The 22,454-nt window shown below is 45.4% G+C and overlaps 1 protein-coding gene across 1 annotated transcript; it reads left to right on the top strand.

The window, feature by feature from the left end:
• The first annotated feature begins 20,886 nt into the window (after positions 1-20,886).
• LOC139353215 (uncharacterized) lies at positions 20,887-22,196 on the top strand. The gene is made up of 2 exons (XM_070996745.1): positions 20,887-22,042; positions 22,098-22,196. Exons 1-2 carry the CDS (start codon positions 20,966-20,968, stop codon positions 22,107-22,109), a joined length of 1,089 nt encoding a protein of 362 aa, XP_070852846.1. The 5' UTR covers positions 20,887-20,965; the 3' UTR covers positions 22,110-22,196.
• The last annotated feature ends 258 nt before the right edge of the window (positions 22,197-22,454 follow it).

Below are 22,454 nucleotides of genomic sequence, written 5' to 3'. Positions count from 1 at the left end.
GATGGGATTATGTGTAGATCCAACTCCTTGACAACGTCATCATATTGGACTATTGTCTTTAAACGGCCAACCACGTCCTGCTTCCTACCATCTGCAGTACTAGCAGATCCCAGAACCTTTTTAAACCTTATCCGGTTTCTAATAACCTGTTCGGCCAATTTTCCTCCTATGGCACTTATCGCGGCTCCCGTGTCTAAGAGACCTAACACCCATTGACCCAACAAGCGAACTTCCGCGTACGGCCGCTTATCGTAGCTCTTATGTCCTATGGCTTCTATTGTTTTGGTTGCTTGCCAAAATGTTCTAATTCTGTTTACATTTCTGGAACAGAGCTTTCTTTGACCTGGATCCATACTAGTCTGCCTTTCCTGTACAAGCTGTGGCCAGAACCGAATGGGTTTAACAACTGCTTCGCATTCGTTTGTCTTAGCTAGTGTCGATGAATCTATGTTGGTTATTGAGTTATCTCGGAAATTGTCGACTTTTGGCGAGGAACACACGACTGCTGACGTGGCCGTGTGCTCGTCATCCCGTTTTTTTGACATTTAGAGCATGAGGGCTTATAAATATTCGGAAGACCACAACCATAACAAAAGATTTTCTTCTTTTCGCCACAATCGACATAACGGTGGCCTTCTCTCCTGCAATTCCAACAAACCAATGCTAGGGCTTCGACCTCGACTGTTAATTCGCCATCGGAAAACTCTGTTGCGTCCTCTCCAAGGCTCTCCTGCACCAACTCTGATACCTGATACCCGAAATGTTCTCTTTCCTGTTGTTTTCGATCTCGGATCGCTTCTCTAAAGTCTACATCGGTTCGAGTATCTCTAAACTGCTTGCGCAAAGCTTCACACAAAGAGATCCACCCCAAACTCCTCGAAGATTTGTGATACCTCCAATAGAACTCCCGTGCCTTGCCGTCGAACAATATACTAGCATTGCTGCACAACACCGAAAAATTTCCCTCTAGAGTTTGGTGAGTCAACGCCTCTACTCTATATATGAAGTTATTAACGCTTAACCCATCGTGACCATTAAATCTCAGCTTCCATCCATTAATAATATGGCCAACTTTATCAGGCCTCTGTCCTAAGTCCGAACACACTGCTGAATGCGGTCTCAAGGACTGAAATTCCTGCACTTGTTCTTCCGGGACATTCTGCTCAGATACTTGGGGAAAACGTGCGCCAATATTAGTTTCGATTAATTGCGCCATTTTTTCCGAAAGCTGTGTCAACAAACTATTACTCATGTTTTTCACATGCTGCTCAACAATTTTGCTTACATTTTGCATGGTAATTCCCGATGCCTCTGACGCTGTTTGACCCACTGGTGGGGTTTGCATCCTACCCTGCTGACCCCTTGTTACAGGAGGCACCTTCTCGAAACAAATTGATTTACAAGTCGGGCAAGTGCTGTGGGTCTTACCATAGTTCTCTATGCATATTTTTTGGAACTCATGTCCACCACTAGTCCTGGCCTGCTGTGCAGCCGCTAAAGGCTTTTCACAGAGAACGCACTTGGGCGAAGGAGACGCATCCATGCTTTCTTCTGAGCTCATCATTAATTAAATGGGATTAAAACGAATAAGCCTTTTAATATAAAGGAAACAAAGTGAATGAATTTTAAATCGGAAACTAACTACAAATTAACTCTTTGAAATAATACGATAGTTTTACGATACAATAATTCCTAATTTGGAACTCGACAAATGAAACAATAATATAAAAAAAATAATAATATAGTCATTAGAATTACCTAAATATAAAAAAAAGATAAAAGATTACCTCCGATTAACTTATAGAATCAATATCTCTATGAACTTTCAGCTGTGCCTAAGCCCGAGACCGATTTATAAAACCAATGTCTTTGGGAAATGTCAGCTGATAATAATGCCAGAGAGTGTAAAGCTCCTAAGCTTTCCCTTTCTGTTTGGGGTTAACGACCTTGCTTGCGATCAGCTGTTCAATCGTTGAGCTCCCTTGTATCGCGTCAACTCTTTCTACTGAACTGCTAATCAGAACTCCTACAAGTTTCAAAAACATGCGATCAAACCTAATTAAGCTCGGCTGGTCGTAACGTACACCGAGAGAAATCTTGTTGCCTAAAAATAGAATTTTGTATCTGACCCCAGCGGCTGACGTGTATATGTCGACTCGCCGATTTGAGAAAATGTAACCAAAAGGTTTTAAATCGTAAATTTTGAATTTAAAAACAAACTTACAAACATAAAATTTAAAATAAACAACAATTAAATTGAATAAATAAGATAGATATATATCGGCACCAAATAAAATCTTCTACAAAATTTCATAAAATGATTATGCCTGCACGCATAGTCTGATTCCCTCAAAAATAACTCACTTTCCTCTTGAGACATAGTTTCGGCTAGAGCAAAAGAGAACGAAAAGAAAATGCAATGCAATGCAGCTGCAATTGCACTTGCATAACAAACACGAGCTATTGCCAGCTGTGGCCAGCGGAAAGCTCCACGCTGTTCTCCAAACGTCTGACGATGTTCTCTATGTTTGCCGTCGGGCATATGACACTTGCTATCATACGTGGCCTGCGCTTCCTTTCATATAAGATAAGCACAGTAATCCTAAGCGGATGAATAACAATAGTTTATGCCAACTTTGTTTTTTTTTTCTGCCACCTTCCGCTTTAGAGATCACCCGTGGCCATGGGTTTCCTTGTGAAAGTGAATCCCCATGTACATCCTATGCGTTTGATCTCCACCGCTTTGGGTTGCTATGCTGTAGGGTATACAAGAGTTGGTTTGTGTCGTTTCTTAAGTTCCTCAAAGTGGTCGGTTAACCAAATTACTGATAATTAGTTCTTCCGTCTTCCTATTCTTTGACAACTAAAAAAAAACTAACAAACAATATATTGGTTTGCTAAATATCAGCAGCAACTTGAAACAGATAATCCTACTGACTGCACCAGAATTGGATTAAATATTCCGCCGCTTGACTTTTGGCCAAACCGGAACTGATTAAATAAACTGAATCCAATCGAATTTATTGGTGTATATGAGTCACATAATGTTTATGTGGCCCTTGAAGTTGGGCGCCAAGACTTATTATCATTATTATTGGAATTACTTATTTATAAATGTAACGAGTCGCCACATTCAAATTAACTTCAGGCGGAGGTGGTACCGTGGTGGTCAAGCGCACGCGGGTCTACTCGGCTGGCTGCTTGTCGGCTGTGGAAGTGGATGAAAAATGCCTAACCCCATGAAGTGCCTATTTGTTAACGATAATTGAAAGCTAACTTCGCGTGCAGGACAAGCTGAATTCGGAAATGAGCAACAACATATAAAATCGAAAGGAAAGTCTAAAATTCCCCTAATATCCTAACCGAGTCTCACATTCACCTCGTTAGATGTTTCCGAGGCTCTATCATGCCCACCCAACCATTGGCCGTTCTCTCCCACACGTCCGAACGACCCCATCTATACGAGCTACCCTATCGAGGAATCATTCTAGCTGCGGCAACAGATTGATAATTTAGCACATTACAAAAATGTATTACCAGCTAAAAAGAGTAAACAAAGAGAATACATATCTTAAATCTAAGCATGCAAGAGTATATAATTATACGATTTAGTTAAATGAGCATAATTTTAAAGGAAATATTTATAATAATAATTTAAAGGAAAATTTACTTTATGACTTTATAATGCGAAGGGGTAAGAAACAATTAATCAAGAAAAATAAAACTGTCAATAAAAAATCACAAGGAGAGGATTTGTCATCACGATCTTTTGACTGCAGGCCAATTGGGTAAAGTGTAATTTAGTTTTTTCTTTCTTCTTTTCTCTTTACATCGTCTTGAGTTTGTTTTCTGTTTTTTTCAAATGTAAAAATTTAGGCACTCACCGCTCACAGGAACATCCAACGAAGAAAGCGCTTTCACCGAAGATGTTAGTGGCTTGCTGCGGGAAAATATATGGATAATGATAAACTCAAAATGATTTAATTTACACGACCAGAATGCACTGCACAAAAAAAAAACGGACGCCGACTCTGCCTCCTTACCCGATTTTAAATCGCTTCGCCATCAATCAACAAACATATTCTTTTACATTAAACATTACACTTAACCTAACGTGTTGCATAACAATCGTTTTCCCTTGGCAGGTCTTTAACAAATTTTCATACTCTCTGGAGGTTAGATCCGAATGTAAGGGCTCGCAAATTCTCTCAAAACTGCTTCACCCGGGCGGGGTCACAAAACCGATGGAGTGCTTAACTCTTTAGATTTCCCCCTTTGAACTTTATTTTAGTTCTACGGCATTTTACGGTGCAAATTCACGGCTCTTGAAGAAAAACTCCGCCGCGATTCCGCGACGGACCGAACGTCTTACAGCGCGATCGAAATACTGCCCTTGGCTCTCGCTTAAACGACGAACGATGCCCAAGCAAAAGCTTTTATTTATAAGCTAGAAGACGAAAATGGTGATGTAGGTCGGGACTTCTCCTATCGCCCCAAAGGCAATGCTGCTGGCGGGGCCCGGAACTGGGCCTCTTTTCCGCTCCTCGACGTAGGCTTCTGAGCAGCTTGTCCGGCTCCAAATACCATAGGGGATGACCTCCACCGGTCTGAGCGAATACACGGCGGCCGCGCAGGCCGGCTAGTAGCTGCCGAATAAGCTCAACATTACTTACTCGACCTCAAACCTTGCGATCACGGCCAGAACTCACCCCAATCCGTAATTAATTTCCTAAATATGTATTTCCTTTTCCTTTTTTCCCTTCCGGTGGCTCGCCAATATGAACAGGCTGATCAAGTCACTCGCGCTAAACTTTTGCGGATTACACTCGTAAAGAAAATTTAACTTCTGCTTGCTTAGGCTGCCGAAACGGAAAAGACCGACTTTGACGCCACAATTCAGGCGGCAACCCAAATCCCGGAGTATGAGGTGAAAAACTAGTCTTGAGAAAGCCTGACATTTGCCCCTGTTGCTCTCACTCATTCCGAAAACTTCAGCAGAACCTTTCTGCGCACGAATGCTAGATGGCGCCACCCCTGTGTCTCTATGAAACACAGATGGAGCCGCTTCTGCTAAAGCAAGCGCTACAAAAGTTATATATATTAAGCCCACATAAAGGTATGCCATATCGAAGTCCGAGTTCATTTGATCAAGTTATAGGCTTTTGAACATGGAAAAAAGGCCCATTTCAGTAAACCTTCGCAATATTAAAATCAATGACATAAAAACGGTCATATTTTTTATTATCTTTAAAGTTGTATATATTAATGCAGATCAGAACATAATCATTCCACAAGCCCATAAAGATGTGCCATATCGAAGTCCGAGTTCATTTGATCAAGTTATGGGCTTTAAAAGCTCGAAAGAAGGCCCATTTCAGTAAACCTTCGCAAAATTAAAATCAATGATATAAAAACGGTAATATTTTTTACTACTTTTAAAGTTATATATTTAAATGCAGATAACAACATAATCATTCCAAAGGCCATAAAGGTATGTCATATCGAAATCAAAGTTCATTTGACCAAGTTATGGGCTTTTAAAGATGGAGCCCATTTCTGTAAACCTTCGCAAAAAAAAAATCAATGACATAAAAACGGTCATATTTTGTACTACCTTTAAAGTTATATATATTAATGCAGATAACAACATAATCATTCCACAAGCCCATAAAGGTATGCCATATCGAAGTCCGAGTTCATTTGATCAAGTTATAGGCTTTTAAACATGGAAAAAAGGCCCATTTCAGTAAACCTTCGCAATATTAAAATCAATGACATAAAAACGGTCATTTTTTTTATTATCTTTAAAGTTGTATATATTAATGCAGATCAGAACATAATCATTCCACAAGCCCATAAAGATGTGCCATATCGAAGTCCGAGTTCATTTGATCAAGTTATGGGCTTTAAAAGATCGAAAGAAGGCCCATTTCAGTAAACCTTCGCAAAATTAAAATCAATGATATAAAAACGGTAATATTTTTTACTACTTTTAAAGTTATATATTTAAATGCAGATAACAACATAATCATTCCAAAGGCCATAAAGGTATGTCATATCGAAATCAAAGTTCATTTGACCAAGTTATGGGCTTTTAAAGATGGAGCCCATTTCTGTAAACCTTCGCAAAAAAAAAATCAATGACATAAAAACGGTCATATTTTGTACTACCTTTAAAGTTGTATATATTAATGCAGATAAGAACATAATCATTCCACGAGCCCATAAATATGTGCCATATCGAAGTCCGAGTTCATTTGATCAAGTTATGGGCTTTTAAAGATCGAAAGAAGGCCCATTTCAGTAAACCTTCGCAAAATTAAAATCAATGACATAAAAACGGTCATATTTTTTACTACCTTTAAAGTTGTATATATTAATGCAGATAAGAACATAAACATTCCACGAGCCCATAAAGATGTGCCATATCGAAGTCCGAGTTCATTTGATCAAGTAATGGGCTTTTAAAGGTGGAAAAAAGGCCCACTTCAGTAAACCTTCGCAAAATTAAAATCAATGACATAAAAGCGGTCATATTTTTTACTACCTTTTGAGTTATATATTTTAATGCAGATAACAACATAATCATTCCACCAGCCCATTAAGGTATGCCATATCCAATTCCGAGTTCACTTGACCAAGTTATTGGCTTTTAAAGATGGAAAGGAGGCCAATTTATGTAAACCTTCGCAAAATTAAAATCAATAACATAAAAACGGTAATATTTTTTACTACCTTTAAAGTTATATATTTATTAATGCAGATAACAACATAATTATTCCACAAACCCATAAAGGTATGCCATATCGAATTCCTAGTTCATTTGACCAAGTTATGGGCTTTTAAAGATGGAAAGGAGGCCCATTTCCGTAAACCTTCGCAAAATTAAAATCAATGACATAAAAACGGAAATATTTTTTACTACCCTTAAAGTTATATATATTAATGCAAAATAATACCCTAACCGAGTCTCACATTCACCTCGTTAGATGTTTCCGAGGCTCTATCATGCCCACCCAACCATTGGCCGTTCTCTCCCACACGTCCGAACGACCCCATCTATACGAGCTACCCTATCGAGGAATCATTCTAGCTGCGGCAACAGATTGATAATTTAGCACATTACAAAAATTTATTACCAGCTAAAAAGAGTAAACAAAGAGAATACATATCTTAAATCTAAGCATGCAAGAGTATATAATTATACGATTTAGTTAAATGAGCATAATTTTAAAGGAAATTGTGATTTTGCGGCGGAAATTTAATTTAAATTTACTTTATGACTTTATAATGCGAAGGGGTAAGAAACAATTAATCAAGAAAAATAAAACTGTCAATAAAAAATCACAAGGAGAGGATTTGTCATCACGATCTTTTGACTGCAGGCCAATTGGGTAAAGTGTAATTTAGTTTTTTCTTTCTTCTTTTCTCTTTACATCGTCTTGAGTTTGTTTTCTGTTTTTTTCAAATGTAAAAATTTAGGCACTCACCGCTCACAGGAACATCCAACGAAGAAAGCGCTTTCACCGAAGATGTTAGTGGCTTGCTGCGGGAAAATATATGGATAATGATAAACTCAAAATGATTTAATTTACACGACCAGAAAGCACTGCACAAAAAAAAAACGGACGCCGACTCTGCCTCCTTACCCGATTTTAAATCGCTTCGCCATCAATCAACAAACATATTCTTTTACATTAAACATTACACTTAACCTAACGTGTTGCATAACAATCGTTTTCCCTTGGCAGGTCTTTAACAAATTTTCATACTCTCTGGAGGTTAGGTCCGAATGTAAGGGCTCGCAAATTCTCTCAAAACTGCTTCACCCGGGCGGGGTCACAAAACCGATGGAGGGCTTAACTCTTTAGATTTCCCCCTTTGAACTTTATTTTAGTTCTACGGCATTTTACGGTGCAAATTCACGGCTCTTGAAGAAAAACTCCGCCGCGATTCCGCGACGGACCGAACGTCTTACAGCGCGATCGAAATACTGCCCTTGGCTCTCGCTTAAACGACGAACGATGCCCAAGCAAAAGCTTTTATTTATAAGCTAGAAGACGAAAATGGTGATGTAGGTCGGGACTTCTCCTATCGCCCCAAAGGCAATGCTGCTGGCGGGGCCCGGAACTGGGCCTCTTTTCCGTTCCTCGACGTAGGCTTCTGAGCAGCTTGTCCGGCTCCAAATACCATAGGGGATGACCTCCACCGGTCTGAGCGAATACACGGCGGCCGCGCAGGCCGGCTAGTAGCTGCCGAATAAGCTCAACATTACTTACTCGACCTCAAACCTTGCGATCACGGCCAGAACTCACCCCAATCCGTAATTAATTTCCTAAATATGTATTTCCTTTTCCTTTTTTCCCTTCCGGTGGCTCGCCAATATGAACAGGCTGATCAAGTCACTCGCGCTAAACTTTTGCGGATTACACTCGTAAAGAAAATTTAACTTCTGCTTGCTTAGGCTGCCGAAACGGAAAAGACCGACTTTGACGCCACAATTCAGGCGGCAACCCAAATCCCGGAGTATGAGGTGAAAAACTAGTCTTGAGAAAGCCTGACATTTGCCCCTGTTGCTCTCACTCATTCCGAAAACTTCAGCAGAACCTTTCTGCGCACGAATGCTAGATGGCGCCACCCCTGTGTCTCTATGAAACACAGATGGAGCCGCTTCTGCTAAAGCAAGCGCTACAAAAGTTATATATATTAATGCAGATAACAACATAATCATTCCACAAGCCCATAAAGGTATGCCATATCGAAGTCCGAGTTCATTTGATCAAGTTATAGGCTTTTAAACATGGAAAAAAAGGCCCATTTCAGTAAACCTTCGCAATATTAAAATCAATGACATAAAAACGGTCATATTTTTTATTATCTTTAAAGTTGTATATATTAATGCAGATCAGAACATAATCATTCCACAAGCCCATAAAGATGTGCCATATCGAAGTCCGAGTTCATTTGATCAAGTTATGGGCTTTAAAAGATCGAAAGAAGGCCCATTTCAGTAAACCTTCGCAAAATTAAAATCAATGATATAAAAACGGTAATATTTTTTACTACTTTTAAAGTTATATATTTAAATGCAGATAACAACATAATCATTCCAAAGGCCATAAAGGTATGTCATATCGAAATCAAAGTTCATTTGACCAAGTTATGGGTTTTTAAAGATGGAAAAGGGGCCCGTTTCTGTAAACCTTCGCAAAAAAAAAATCAATGACATAAAAACGGTCATATTTTGTACTACCTTTAAAGTTGTATATATTAATGCAGATAAGAACATAATCATTCCACGAGCCCATAAATATGTGCCATATCGAAGTCCGAGTTCATTTGATCAAGTTATGGGCTTTTAAAGATCGAAAGAAGGCCCATTTCAGTAAACCTTCGCAAAATTAAAATCAATGACATAAAAACGGTCATATTTTTTACTACCTTTAAAGTTGTATATATTAATGCAGATAAGAACATAAACATTCCACGAGCCCATAAAGATGTGCCATATCGAAGTCCGAGTTCATTTGATCAAGTTATGGGCTTTTAAAGATGGAAAAAAGGCCCACTTCAGTAAACCTTCGCAAAATTAAAATCAATGACATAAAAGCGGTCATATTTTTTACTACCCTTTGAGTTTTATATTTTAATGCAGATAACAACATAATCATTCCACCAGCCCATTAAGGTATGCCATATCCAATTCCGAGTTCACTTGACCAAGTTATTGGCTTTTAAAGATGGAAAGGAGGCCAATTTATGTAAACCTTCGCAAAATTAAAATCAATAACATAAAAACGGTAATATTTTTTACTACCTTTAAAGTTATATATTTATTAATGCAGATAACAACATAATCATTCCACAAACCCATAAAGGTATGCCATATCGAATTCCTAGTTCATTTGACCAAGTTATGGGCTTTTAAAGATGGAAAGAAGGTCCATTTCAGTAAACCTTCGCAAAATTAAAATCAATGACATAAAAAGGGTCATATTTTTTACTACCTTTAAAGTTGTATATATTAATGCAGATAACAACATAATCATTCCAAAAGCCCATAAAGATGTGCCATATCGAAGTCCGAGTTCATTTGATCAAGTTATGGGCTTTTAAAGATCGAAAGAAGGCCCATTTCAGTAAACCTTCGCAAAATTAAAATCAATGACATAAAAACGGTAATATTTTTTACTACTTTTAAAGTTATATATTTAAATGCAGATAACAACATAATCATTCCAAAGGCCATAAAGGTATGTCATATCGAAATCAAAGTTCATTTGACCAAGTTATGGGATTTTAAAGATGGAAAGGGGGCCCATTTCTGTGAACCTTCGCAAAAAAAAATCAATGACATAAAAACGGTGTGAGGAGTTGAATAACTCCCCACAAATAGAAGCAGCAGCAGATGGCCGGTCGCTTACCAGATACGCGGCGAATTCGCGTAGTAACGGCGCGGCGGGGAGAACGAGAGAGTTTGGAGACCAAGGGTGGAGATCGAGAGAGATTGGAGACCAAGGATGGAGAGCGAGAGAGTTTGGAGACCAATGAAGGAGAGCGAGAGAGATTGGAGACCAAGGATGGAGATCGAGAGAGAATGGAGACTTCGCGGGCAGAGCAAGAGTGCCGTACGCAGAAGGGGATAACGGAACTCCACTGGACTTTGGACTCTCCCGTGAACTTTGGACCGGGAGAGGAAGTGCCACATCTCGGCAGTGGAGCGGCACACAGGCGTGCCACAAGCGGCACGGGAATCAGCGGAACGGCAGCACTGGGCGGAACATCTATTGGAAGCGGTACATAAAGGACAAGTGGGTCATCCAGGAGGCATGAACTTTGGACCCAGAGTGGAGAGATCCAGCGGGCCGTGCGCGAAAGGGAAATAACGGTGCTTGGAGGCCCTATATAAGGCCGCAGAGCGCTGGCAGCTGGATCAGTCGATCAAGAGGAGTCAAGCCTTCAAGATCAGTCAAAGTACCAAGTGAGCAATCAGTCAAGCAAGTAATCTACGAGGGAGCTACAACCAAGCGAGTCGTCGGAAGCAGCGCCGTGGGAAGCATAGAAGGAGCAAGATCGCCACGTCGAGACGTTCGGGATTAGGACATCAGGAATCTCCGAATTGAGACACAGGTGGCTGAGTTCTGAAAGGCATCACGCGGCTAAGTCAAGGCGTTTGTTTTCTAACTTTGTCACGACCACACCCTGGCGAGTCGCCCGGCGGGTCTGTCAGAGACAAGCAAAAGAGTCCTACGACGAAGAGCCGTCAGCTTGGGGAGGAAAGTTGTCTGCGACCCAGCGTACCTTGCCCGACCAAGCAGGACCTGGCGTGACGGACGAGCGGTAGATCGATTTGTGGTTTCGAAAGGCGTCAGCCTGGAGAGCCCTGCGATTACCGGCGAAGTTCCCGAGCAGCGACCGCACAGCTCCCCGAGCGCCAGAACAACGAGATACTAGCCAGAAGACAGCGCAGAGGACATCGACAGCGACGCCAGCAGACATTTCCGGCAGCCACGTTACCATCGCCGCGCGGAGCTCATTGGGGAGCGCAGGAGCGTCGCGGACGTCACGCATTAGGGTGAAGCCGGGTGGAACGTTCGTCTGCGCTAGGCGTAAAGCGAAGTGAACCGCTAGGCAGTCTTGACTGTCAGCGCGAACTGAGCAAGAACCTAGCGGGACCGTCCGGGACAGAGCAAGGGACAGTATTGCCTCGAAAGGCGTCAGCCTGGAGAGCAAGGCTTGTTCACCCTAGTCTGAGAACGGTGACGCTTCCCTAAGCCCACAAGGCCGAATTCTCTGCGGGTCTAAGGCGAAACAAGCGACCCCGAGGCAACGCGTCGGCAAGCAAGCAGAGGCGGCCACTACGAGCGTCCCGAGACCCAGGATCCAGAGGAGGACGAGTCAACGCGTCGAGAAGCCAGAAGGAGGAGCACCAGCAGCCGGCGGAACCAGAACAAGGAGACACAGAAACCAGCATAGCCACACACCCGCTGTACCAATACCACGAGAATAAATCCCACTGTTACCCTTTGAACACTTTGTTTTCTCACTGATCTACGGGCAATCACGTCATATAAATTTGGGTTGACGAACGCACAATCTTCTGAGCTAGCCGCACGAATCTCGTAGCGAGCAGACATACAAAAATCAGTTCGTTACATCTGGCGCCCAACGTGATTGTCCCAACAGTGAGAACAGCACAGTAAAAATGGGAAAGAAGTGGATTTACCGCCTCAAGAAGGAAGACTTCGCCCATGTCGCACAGAGGCTCAACGTCGCCCTGGAGGGCAGGCTAGACGACATGAGGAAGGCACTATCGGAATACTACTCCGAAACAGAGAACGACCCACAACTCGTCGACATCTGGGCCGAGCTAGAGGCGACATACTACGACAGAGCCGGCCCAAGCATTACGTTAACGAACGCTGAAGGGGACAACCTGGTGGCAAGCCTGAGCGTTGACAACATACAGAAAGAGGCCCACACGAGAGAGTCAAGCCAAGAAAAGAAAGCAGCAGCGCTGATCCCGAGACCAAGCCAGTCGGACTATGCAAAGGTCGCTAAGCAGGTCCGCGAATGGTCGTTCAGGTTCGACGGGGCGGAAAAACCATTCGAGTTCCTGGAGCAGGTAGAATGGTCCGCCAACACGTACGGTTTGGAGCTCGATATGATCCCTCGAGCGATGCCGGAGTTGCTAAAAGGAAGGGCTTTGAAATGGTTCATCGCCAACAATAAGCAGTGGAGAACTTGGGCAGAATTCATTGAAAGTTTCCACACATATTTCCTGCCAAGAGATTTCTTCACCAGGCTGGCGGACCAGGTCCGGCAAAGGAAGCAAGGCTTCAGCGAGTCGTTCAAGGACTACATGATCGACATGCAGACGATGGTGAGGCCACTTAATTACTCCGCTAAAGAGACCCTAAGGACCATCAAGGAAAACTGCACCCCTAGTCTAAGGATCTTCCTAAGGGCATACAAAGTGTCGGACCTGGACACGCTAATGATCCTAGCCGATGAGTACGAAGAACTGGAAAAGGAACGGGAAGTCTTCGCACAGGAGAACAAGTTCTCAAAGACAAAGTCGGCGTCACCAACACAGGTGACATGCAGGAGATGCGAGGAGGAAGATAACCAGGACACACGAGGAAACGACCAATGGTCACCACCACACCAAGCCAGACGACAGCAGGCAACACCGACAACGCACCACGCGGAGGCCATTGGGCACCACCCCCACAGCAACAGAGACAGCCAAACAATACCTTGTGGAGGCCACCAAGCAACACACAGAGGCCACAAGATGCCACCCATATCACAGACCCGCAGGAGGCCTGTCGGAAATGCGGTGGGAACGGACACTGGGCTAGAGGATGTCGTAACCAGCGGCTGCTGTTTTGCTGGATATGCGGCAAGGTGGGTGTTAGAAGCGTCGATTGCTGCCAACGATCGGGAAATGGCCAGCGATCTCAGCCGCAGAGAGGCGAGCGGGGATCGCACAATGCCACCTCTCCAAACTAACGGGCGAGCTAATCGAGGAGGAGCAGCAGTTGTCCGCAGCTGTGATGATTGGTGGGAAAAGCTACAAAGCCACAATCGACACCGGAGCAACGGCAAGCTTCGTTAGCGAAGAATTGGCGGACAATATTGCTGCTCTAGGACAGATTACAAGGACGAGACGGCAAGTTAGGTTGGCAGATGGAAGGTGCGGCGGAATTAATGCGCAGCTCGAGGTGGAGGTCAAATTCGGCAACAAACAAGTGACCATGAGCCTGTTGATTTTACCCGGGGTAGTGGATCCATTAGTGTTGGGATGGAACTTCCTGAAACAAGTCGGAACCGAGATAAGGTGTGCTGGACACGAAATAATAATACCAGCCAGGAACCGACACAATGGATGGCTCGAGGAAAAGCTATCAGTAGCAGTCGTTCAACAAGTAAACGAGTTGGACGATACTACAGCGTTCCTTGAAACAGAGCTGGCAGACTTCAGCACAATGTCGGGAACATCGAATATGGCAGAACACCAGATCAAAATGAAGGACGACAAGCCAATCAAGCAGAGATACTACCCAAAGAACCCAAAAATTCAAGGGGAAATCAACGCAAAGGTGGACGAGCTTCTCCAAATGGGGTTCATAGAGCATTCAAAGAGCCCATACAGCTCCCCCATCGTGATGGTGAAAAAGAAGACAGGCAAGTGGAGACTGTGTGTCGACTTCAGGCAGATCAACGCGAAGTCAGTGAAGGATGCCTACCCAATGCCCCGCATAAACTACATCCTAGATCAACTAAGAGAAGCGCTGTACATCAGCAGTTTGGACCTGAAGGATGGATACTGGCAGATCCCACTAGAAGAAAGTAGCAGGCAATATACAGCATTTACGGTACCAGGCAAAGGTCTGTTTCAGTGGAGGGTAATGCCGTTCGGACTTCACTCGGCGTCGGCAACGTTTCAGCGAGTCTTGGACCAAGTAATCGGCCCCGAGATGTCACCTCACGCATTCGCTTACCAGGATGACATAATAGTGATCGGTCGCACGCTGGAAGAACACAAAAGAAACCTGAAGGAAGTGTTCCGGCGTCTAAAGGAGGCAAATCTGAGGCTGAATCCAGAAAAATGCCAATTCTTCAAAAAGGAGCTGCTGTACCTGGGTCATCGAGTGACTAGCGAGGGAATAGGAACAGATCCAGAAAAAGTAGCCGCCATCGCCGAACTAGAACCGCCATCGACTGTCAAAGAGCTCCGGCAATACCTAGGAGTAGCGTCGTGGTACCGCCGGTTTGTACCAGATTTTTCCAGAATCGTCAAACCCCTGAACGACCTGCTGCGCAAAGGCAGTAAGTGGGAGTGGACACCAGAGCACCAGATGGCGTTTGAGGAGGTTAAGGCAAGACTCGTGGCAGATCCAGTGCTAGCATGCCCGGACTTCAGTAGAACTTTCATCCTGCAAACAGACGCCAGCGACTACGGCATCGGAGCGATACTGACCCAGGACACCGAAAAGGGCGAAAGAGTAATCTCCTACTCGAGCCGAACACTGAACGGCGCGGAGAAGAACTACTCGACAACGGAGAAGGAGTGCTTGGCGATCGTCTGGGCGATCCGGAAGCTCAGGCCATATCTGGAAGGTTACCACTTTAAGGTAGTAACCGACCACATGGCCCTGAAGTGGCTCAACAGCATCGAAAGCCCTTCAGGAAGGATCGCCAGATGGGCCCTGGAGCTACAACAGTACGACTTTGAGATAGCGTACAGAAAGGGCCAGCTAAACGTGGTGGCCGACGCATTATCAAGACAACCACTACCAGAGACGCTACGAGGAGTAAAAGAGGCATCGGCAACAATAACCTCAGGAGAGTGCAGCTGGATCAAGGACATGGGTGAAAAGATAAGGACCCAACCGCAGAAGTACCCGGACTATGTTATGGATGGTGAGACACTGTACAGAAACATACCTCACCGAGCAGGCAGTGAAGACGTCGCGTCATGGAAGATGTGCGTCCCGAAGTCACTACGAGAAACAGTGTTGAGGGAAAACCACGACGCACCGTCCGCGGGACACGTAGGAAGCCGAAGGACAATTGCACGGTTGGCAGCCCGATACTACTGGCCAGGCATGCATAGAGACGCCCGAGCCCACGTACGAAAATGCGAGATTTGCATGCGGTTTAAGCCCAATCAGATGCAGGCGGCCGGGAAGATGTTGACCCAAGTGCCGGAGGAACCATGGGCCACGGTATGTGCAGACTTTGTTGGACCCCTACCAAGATCTAAGCACGGGAACCAAATGCTGCTGGTCATGATAGACAGGTTTTCGAAATGGACGGAACTGGTGCCCCTACGCAGTGCGACAGCAGAGTCGCTCAAGAAGGCGTTTAGGGAGCGCATAATCGCAAGGTACGGGGTCCCGAAGGTGGTCATAACGGACAACGGAGTGCAGTTTACAAGCCGTATCTTCAAGAGTTTTCTGGCCGAGATGGGTATCAGACAACAGTTCACTGCACCATACACACCACAAGAAAATCCGACCGAACGAGCGAACAGAACGGTCAAGACCATGATTGCGCAGTTCGCAGGGCAGGACCAGAGAAACTGGGACGAGAAGTGGCCGGAGATTATGCTAGCATTGAACACGAGCACATCGGAATCCACTGGCCATACACCGGCGTTTCTTACCCAGGGAAGGGAACCACGTCTACCCAGTAGCCTATATGATAAGGAAACCCTAGGCACTGGACGAGCTACGGAGACCCCTGAGGAAAATGCCAACAAACTAAAAGAGGTATTCGAGATCGTGCGGCGAAATATGGAAAAGGCGTCCCAGGACCAAGCCAGACACTACAATCTGAGAAGGAGGCAATGGTCACCAGCGGTGGGCGACATAGTGTGGGCCAAGGAACATCACCTGTCCAAAGCGGCCGAAGGATTCGCCGCAAAACTAGCCCCGAGGTACGATGGCCCTTACCAGGTTGTAGATTTCGTCTCTCCAGTGATCTGCAAAATTCGCCACACACAGTCGAAGAAAGAAAAGACAGTTCACGTTGGCGAGCTCAAGCAACAAGTAAACGAGCAGACAGCAGAAACATCAGATGTCTAACAACGGGTACGAGGCGGCAGGATTAGGCGTCAGGCCGAAGCGAGAGTCATCCATACGCCACACGGAAAGGACAATCGGGATAGAACAAGGACATGGATAAGGATCACACGTTGATCCAGACTGCGAGGCCAAAGGATTAGGCGTCAGGCCGAAGCGAGAGTCATCCACACGCCACGCAGAAAAGTCAACCATAAGGGTAGGGCACAAGGACGTGGATAGGGATGGATGGTGATCCCGACCGCAAGGCAACAGGATTCAGCGTCGGGCAGTTGCCAGAGTCATCCGCGATAACGCCAGGCGGAAGGGACACTTACAAAACGGCACAAGGATACGGGTAACGTAGAAGAGAGTATGCGCGGAAGGAGACAAGCAACACAAGACGCGCAGTCCAGACATACACCGCAGCATCCGGAGATTCTATACGGAATGCGCCGGACGAGCTCGTCTAGTTGTTACCCGAAGAAAAGGGGAGGACGGTGCAGAATCAGATCTACACCGTAGCCAGCTGGTCACAAAAAAAAAAAAAAACAGAAACACGCACCACACCAACAGTCGACTAAAAACAAGAAAAGGAACGGGGCATGCATGGGCCGCACCAGCAACCTGAAATTTAAAGGGGGCTTAATGCAGGAAGCAGAAAGACATCGTAAATACTTACGGGCTGTCCTGGTTGCGAAGCGAATGCGAAGTCCTCTCCGCAACCGCTCTCAAAAGCTGCCGATGTGGAGTCAGATGCTGCCAACAGAGGACGAGTGAAGGGCGAGAGAGGACGAAAGGATGAGAAAGGAGTGAAGGAAATGCAAAAGAAACTTACCTATGAATTTCATAGTATGAAAGTTGCAAAATCACCACGAGCCAGGGAAGGGGGCGCCTCGATAGGCGATCGATTGGCACTGGACGATAGTGCGATCGATGGGCACACGACAATGGAAATATCGGCCAAGGTGGAAATATCGCAAACGAGCAGGTGGCAACGCCGCACCGTCGGTATCGATATGCGAATAAATATCGATCACGCACGAATGGTGTGACCAGGCGGAGGAAACATGGAAAGGAGTGAGACGCAGCAATGAGCAGCGAGCTGGGGATCGATAGCCCAGGAGTATCGATGTCCCAGTGGGAACACAGGAAATATCGGCGCGGGAGATTTAAAGTTGCTACGAGGAGGATGACCCCCGCTGTAGAAACTCAAGGGAGTTAAGAGCGTCGAGGGAGCATCGAGGGAGCAACGAGGGAGCGCCGCGGGAATCACAAGGACTCAAAGGCTAGGATAAGCAAGGAAACGCCGGAGAGTAGGAACCAGTCTTAAATGTTTCCCGAAGTAAGGGGGGAATGTGAGGAGTTGAATAACTCCCCACAAATAGAAGCAGCAGCAGATGGCCGGTCGCTTACCAGATACGCGGCGAATTCGCGTAGTAACGGCGCGGCGGGGAGAACGAGAGAGTTTGGAGACCAAGGGTGGAGATCGAGAGAGTTTGGAGACCAACGAAGGAGAGCGATAGAGTTTGGAGACCAATGAAGGAGAGCGAGAGAGATTGGAGACCAAGGATGGAGAGCGAGAGAGTTTGGAGACCAATGAAGGAGAGCGAGAGAGATTGGAGACCAAGGATGGAGATCGAGAGAGAATGGAGACTTCGCGGGCAGAGCAAGAGTGCCGTACGCAGAAGGGGATAACGGAACTCCACTGGACTTTGGACTCTCCCGTGAACTTTGGACCGGGAGAGGAAGTGCCACATCTCGGCAGTGGAGCGGCACACAGGCGTGCCACAAGCGGCACGGGAATCAGCGGAACGGCAGCACTGGGCGGAACATCTATTGGAAGCGGTACATAAAGGACAAGTGGGTCATCCAGGAGGCATGAACTTTGGACCCAGAGTGGAGAGATCCAGCGGGCCGTGCGCGAAAGGGAAATAACGGTGCTTGGAGGCCCTATATAAGGCCGCAGAGCGCTGGCAGCTGGATCAGTCGATCAAGAGGAGTCAAGCCTTCAAGATCAGTCAAAGTACCAAGTGAGCAATCAGTCAAGCAAGTAATCTACGAGGGAGCTACAACCAAGCGAGTCGTCGGAAGCAGCGCCGTGGGAAGCATAGAAGGAGCAAGATCGCCACGTCGAGACGTTCGGGATTAGGACATCAGGAATCTCCGAATTGAGACACAGGTGGCTGAGTTCTGAAAGGCATCACGCGGCTAAGTCAAGGCGTTTGTTTTCTAACTTTGTCACGACCACACCCTGGCGAGTCGCCCGGCGGGTCTGTCAGAGACAAGCAAAAGAGTCCTACGACGAAGAGCCGTCAGCTTGGGGAGGAAAGTTGTCTGCGACCCAGCGTACCTTGCCCGACCAAGCAGGACCTGGCGTGACGGACGAGCGGTAGATCGATTTGTGGTTTCGAAAGGCGTCAGCCTGGAGAGCCCTGCGATTACCGGCGAAGTTCCCGAGCAGCGACCGCACAGCTCCCCGAGCGCCAGAACAACGAGATACTAGCCAGAAGACAGCGCAGAGGACATCGACAGCGACGCCAGCAGACATTTCCGGCAGCCACGTTACCATCGCCGCGCGGAGCTCATTGGGGAGCGCAGGAGCGTCGCGGACGTCACGCATTAGGGTGAAGCCGGGTGGAACGTTCGTCTGCGCTAGGCGTAAAGCGAAGTGAACCGCTAGGCAGTCTTGACTGTCAGCGCGAACTGAGCAAGAACCTAGCGGGACCGTCCGGGACAGAGCAAGGGACAGTATTGCCTCGAAAGGCGTCAGCCTGGAGAGCAAGGCTTGTTCACCCTAGTCTGAGAACGGTGACGCTTCCCTAAGCCCACAAGGCCGAATTCTCTGCGGGTCTAAGGCGCAACAAGCGACCCCGAGGCAACGCGTCGGCAAGCAAGCAGAGGCGGCCACTACGAGCGTCCCGAGACCCAGGATCCAGAGGAGGACGAGTCAACGCGTCGAGAAGCCAGAAGGAGGAGCACCAGCAGCCGGCGGAACCAGAACAAGGAGACACAGAAACCAGCATAGCCACACACCCGCTGTACCAATACCACGAGAATAAATCCCACTGTTACCCTTTGAACACTTTGTTTTCTCACTGATCTACGGGCAATCACGTCATATAAATTTGGTGGGACGAACGCACAATCTTCTGAGCTAGCCGCACGAATCTCGTAGCGAGCAGACATACAAAAATCAGTTCGTTACAACGGTCATATTTTTTACTACCTTTAAAGTTATATATTTTAATGCAGATAACACCATAATCATTTCACAAGCCCATAAAGGTATGCCATATCGAATTCCGAGTTCATTTGACCAAATTATGGGCTTTTAAAATGGAAAGGAGGCCCATTTCAGTAAACCTTAGCAAAAGTAAAATCAACGACATAAAAACGGTCATGTTTTGTACTACCTTTAAAGTTATATTTATTAATGCAGATAACAACATAATCATTCCACAAGCCCATAAAGCTATGCCATATCGAAATCCGAGATCATTTGACCAAGTTATGGGCTTTTAAAGATGGAAAGGAGGCCCATTTCAGTAAACCTTCGCAAAATAAAAATCAATGACATAAAAACGGTCATATTTTTTATTACCTTCAAAGTTGTATATATTAATGCAGATAAGAACATAATCATTCCAAAAGCCCATAAATATGTGCCATATCGAATTCCGAGTTCATTTGACCAAGTAATGGGCTTTTAAAGATGGAAAGGAGGCCCATTTCTGTAAACCTTCGCAAAATAAAAATCAATGACATAAAAACGGTCATATTTGTAGTAGGACATATACTGACATGGCCCACTGTACGACATATGATGTAATATATTAACACGACACCCACTGTACTATAGAATAAGCGGGAAACCTAGTTTAAGTTAACTGTAAACGTTATATTGTCATCCCTTTCTACCAAGTACTGCAGCATAGGAGATCGCAGATACGTATACCTGCCTCGCTCACACGGATGAGCGAGAAGTAGGAAGAGGGAGAATCGTTGCGACACTCTGTGTTATACGTTCGAAGGAAGCGGTTGTGAAATTAAGAAATAAAGAGTTAAAACTAAAGCTATCGCCGGAGTACATTTATTGCCTATTACAATATCAGAAGTGGTTCTTACTCAAAATGCCTGACATAGATTTAAATCAATTCACGGTCGTTCAGTTAAAAAACTGGCTAAATGTGCTCGGGCTGCAAACCTCAGGCTCGAAAGCAGAATTGATGGCGCGTCTGCAGACCCTATCATCAGAAGCTCGTGGTGATCCACCAAATGGAGCCTCATTCAACAGCCAGCAGCCGCTAGAAACCGAATTAGAGGGAGCCGCATCATTGCCGCTGCAACAACATTTGGAAGGCGCACAGGAAGCTCTGTTCGACTCTGGTACGATGACGTCACAGGCAGTGGACGATATACGCACGGAGAACGTTTCTCTGGTAGATGTCGAAAGGGTGAAGCTGCAGAAAATTCTCGACGAAATCGCCGCAAACAAGGCCATATTGCAACAGCTTCAGGCGGAGATCGCTGACGTCACCAGGGACAAGCCAAATCATGCTCAGGAAGTCCATGACGTCATCGAATGCAACATCGAAACTTCTGGCAACCCTAACAGTTTCGCTTGCATTGACGCTGTTAACGCTAACAGCCCCAGGGTTAACAGCGCCAGGGATAACTTTGATATCGATAACTCTAGTGTTGGAAAGCACGCCACAGACAGTGCTGATCAATGCCAGTTTGCAAATGTAAACAAATTGTTACAATCTCCCGCAACAACACTCGCATTGGCAAAGGAAGTAACGATGGACTACGACGGCAACTCGTGTGCCCGTAACTGGGTCACACAGCTGCAAAACATTGCGCAGGTGTACAACTTGGACTCGTTTGGTGTGCGCATGCTTCTTATTGCCAAACTAAAAGGAAAAGCCCAAGTTTGGCTGCACGCAAACGCAACACGCATTTTGGAGCCAACCGACCACCTTTGTGAGCAGCTGATCCTAGCATTTGCAACTAAGATGTCAAAGGGGGAGCTGAGGAACGCGTTCCAAAATCGTCAGTGGCGTTCAGGAGAAAGGTTCGCTTCTTATTTCGAGGAGAAAGTTATGCTGGCCAACGATATAAACATCGACAAGGAGGAGCTCCTCGAAAACATCATCGAAGGAATTCCAGCACCAGGGCTACGCGACCAAGCTCGCATACAATGTTTCGCCGAACCTGGGCAGATTTTGAAAGCCTTCTCTGCAATCCGTTTACCTGAACGAAAGCAGGAGGTCAATTCTTCGCAGCACTCTTCCGGAAAGATTGCAGACACAAAGGACTTCCGTTGCGCCAATTGCAACTCAAAGGGCCACTACGCCAAGGACTGTCAGAAACCGAAACGAGAGCCCGGATCATGCTACGCATGTGGCAAATTTGGACACTTTGTGGGTCAGTGCCCTGAGCGTAAAAGCGCAAATGCAAATAAATACGTAAGATTTATACAAATATTTTTTTACAACAGTCCTAAAACCCCATTAATTGCAGCATGCCTCATAGACACTGGCAGCCCAATATCATTCGCCAAAACAGCTGTTATTTCCTCTAAAATTAAGATGGAGTCCGTCTCTGAAAACTACTTTGGGCTGAATAAAAACCAACTGAAAATTTATGGAAGAATACTTTGTTACATAATTAAAAATCGATCGAAATGTTATTTTTACCTTTATATTGTGCCCAATGAGTCTATGAGCCATGAGGTTGTTCTTGGGAGGAATTTTATGGATGCTTGCGATTTAGAATTAGATTTAAGCGCCTTAAAAATGATCACAATTGAGCCTACGAATGCCGATTGTAATGAAAGAGTATGCAATGCCTGGGAATTCAAATTAACGCATAATTTAG

The sequence above is a fragment of the Drosophila suzukii genome, chromosome 3 (assembly GCF_043229965.1).
Source record: "Drosophila suzukii chromosome 3, CBGP_Dsuzu_IsoJpt1.0, whole genome shotgun sequence".
NCBI lineage: Eukaryota > Metazoa > Arthropoda > Insecta > Diptera > Drosophilidae > Drosophila > Drosophila suzukii.
Note: the sequence above shows the minus strand (reverse complement) of the source record. Positions and strands in the feature narration are given on the sequence as shown.

What these genes read in the sequence shown, in the direction of transcription:
- LOC139353215 (XM_070996745.1), top strand. Translation starts at nt 20,966, where the DNA reads ATGACGTCACAGGCAGTGGACGATATACGCACGGAGAACGTTTCTCTG.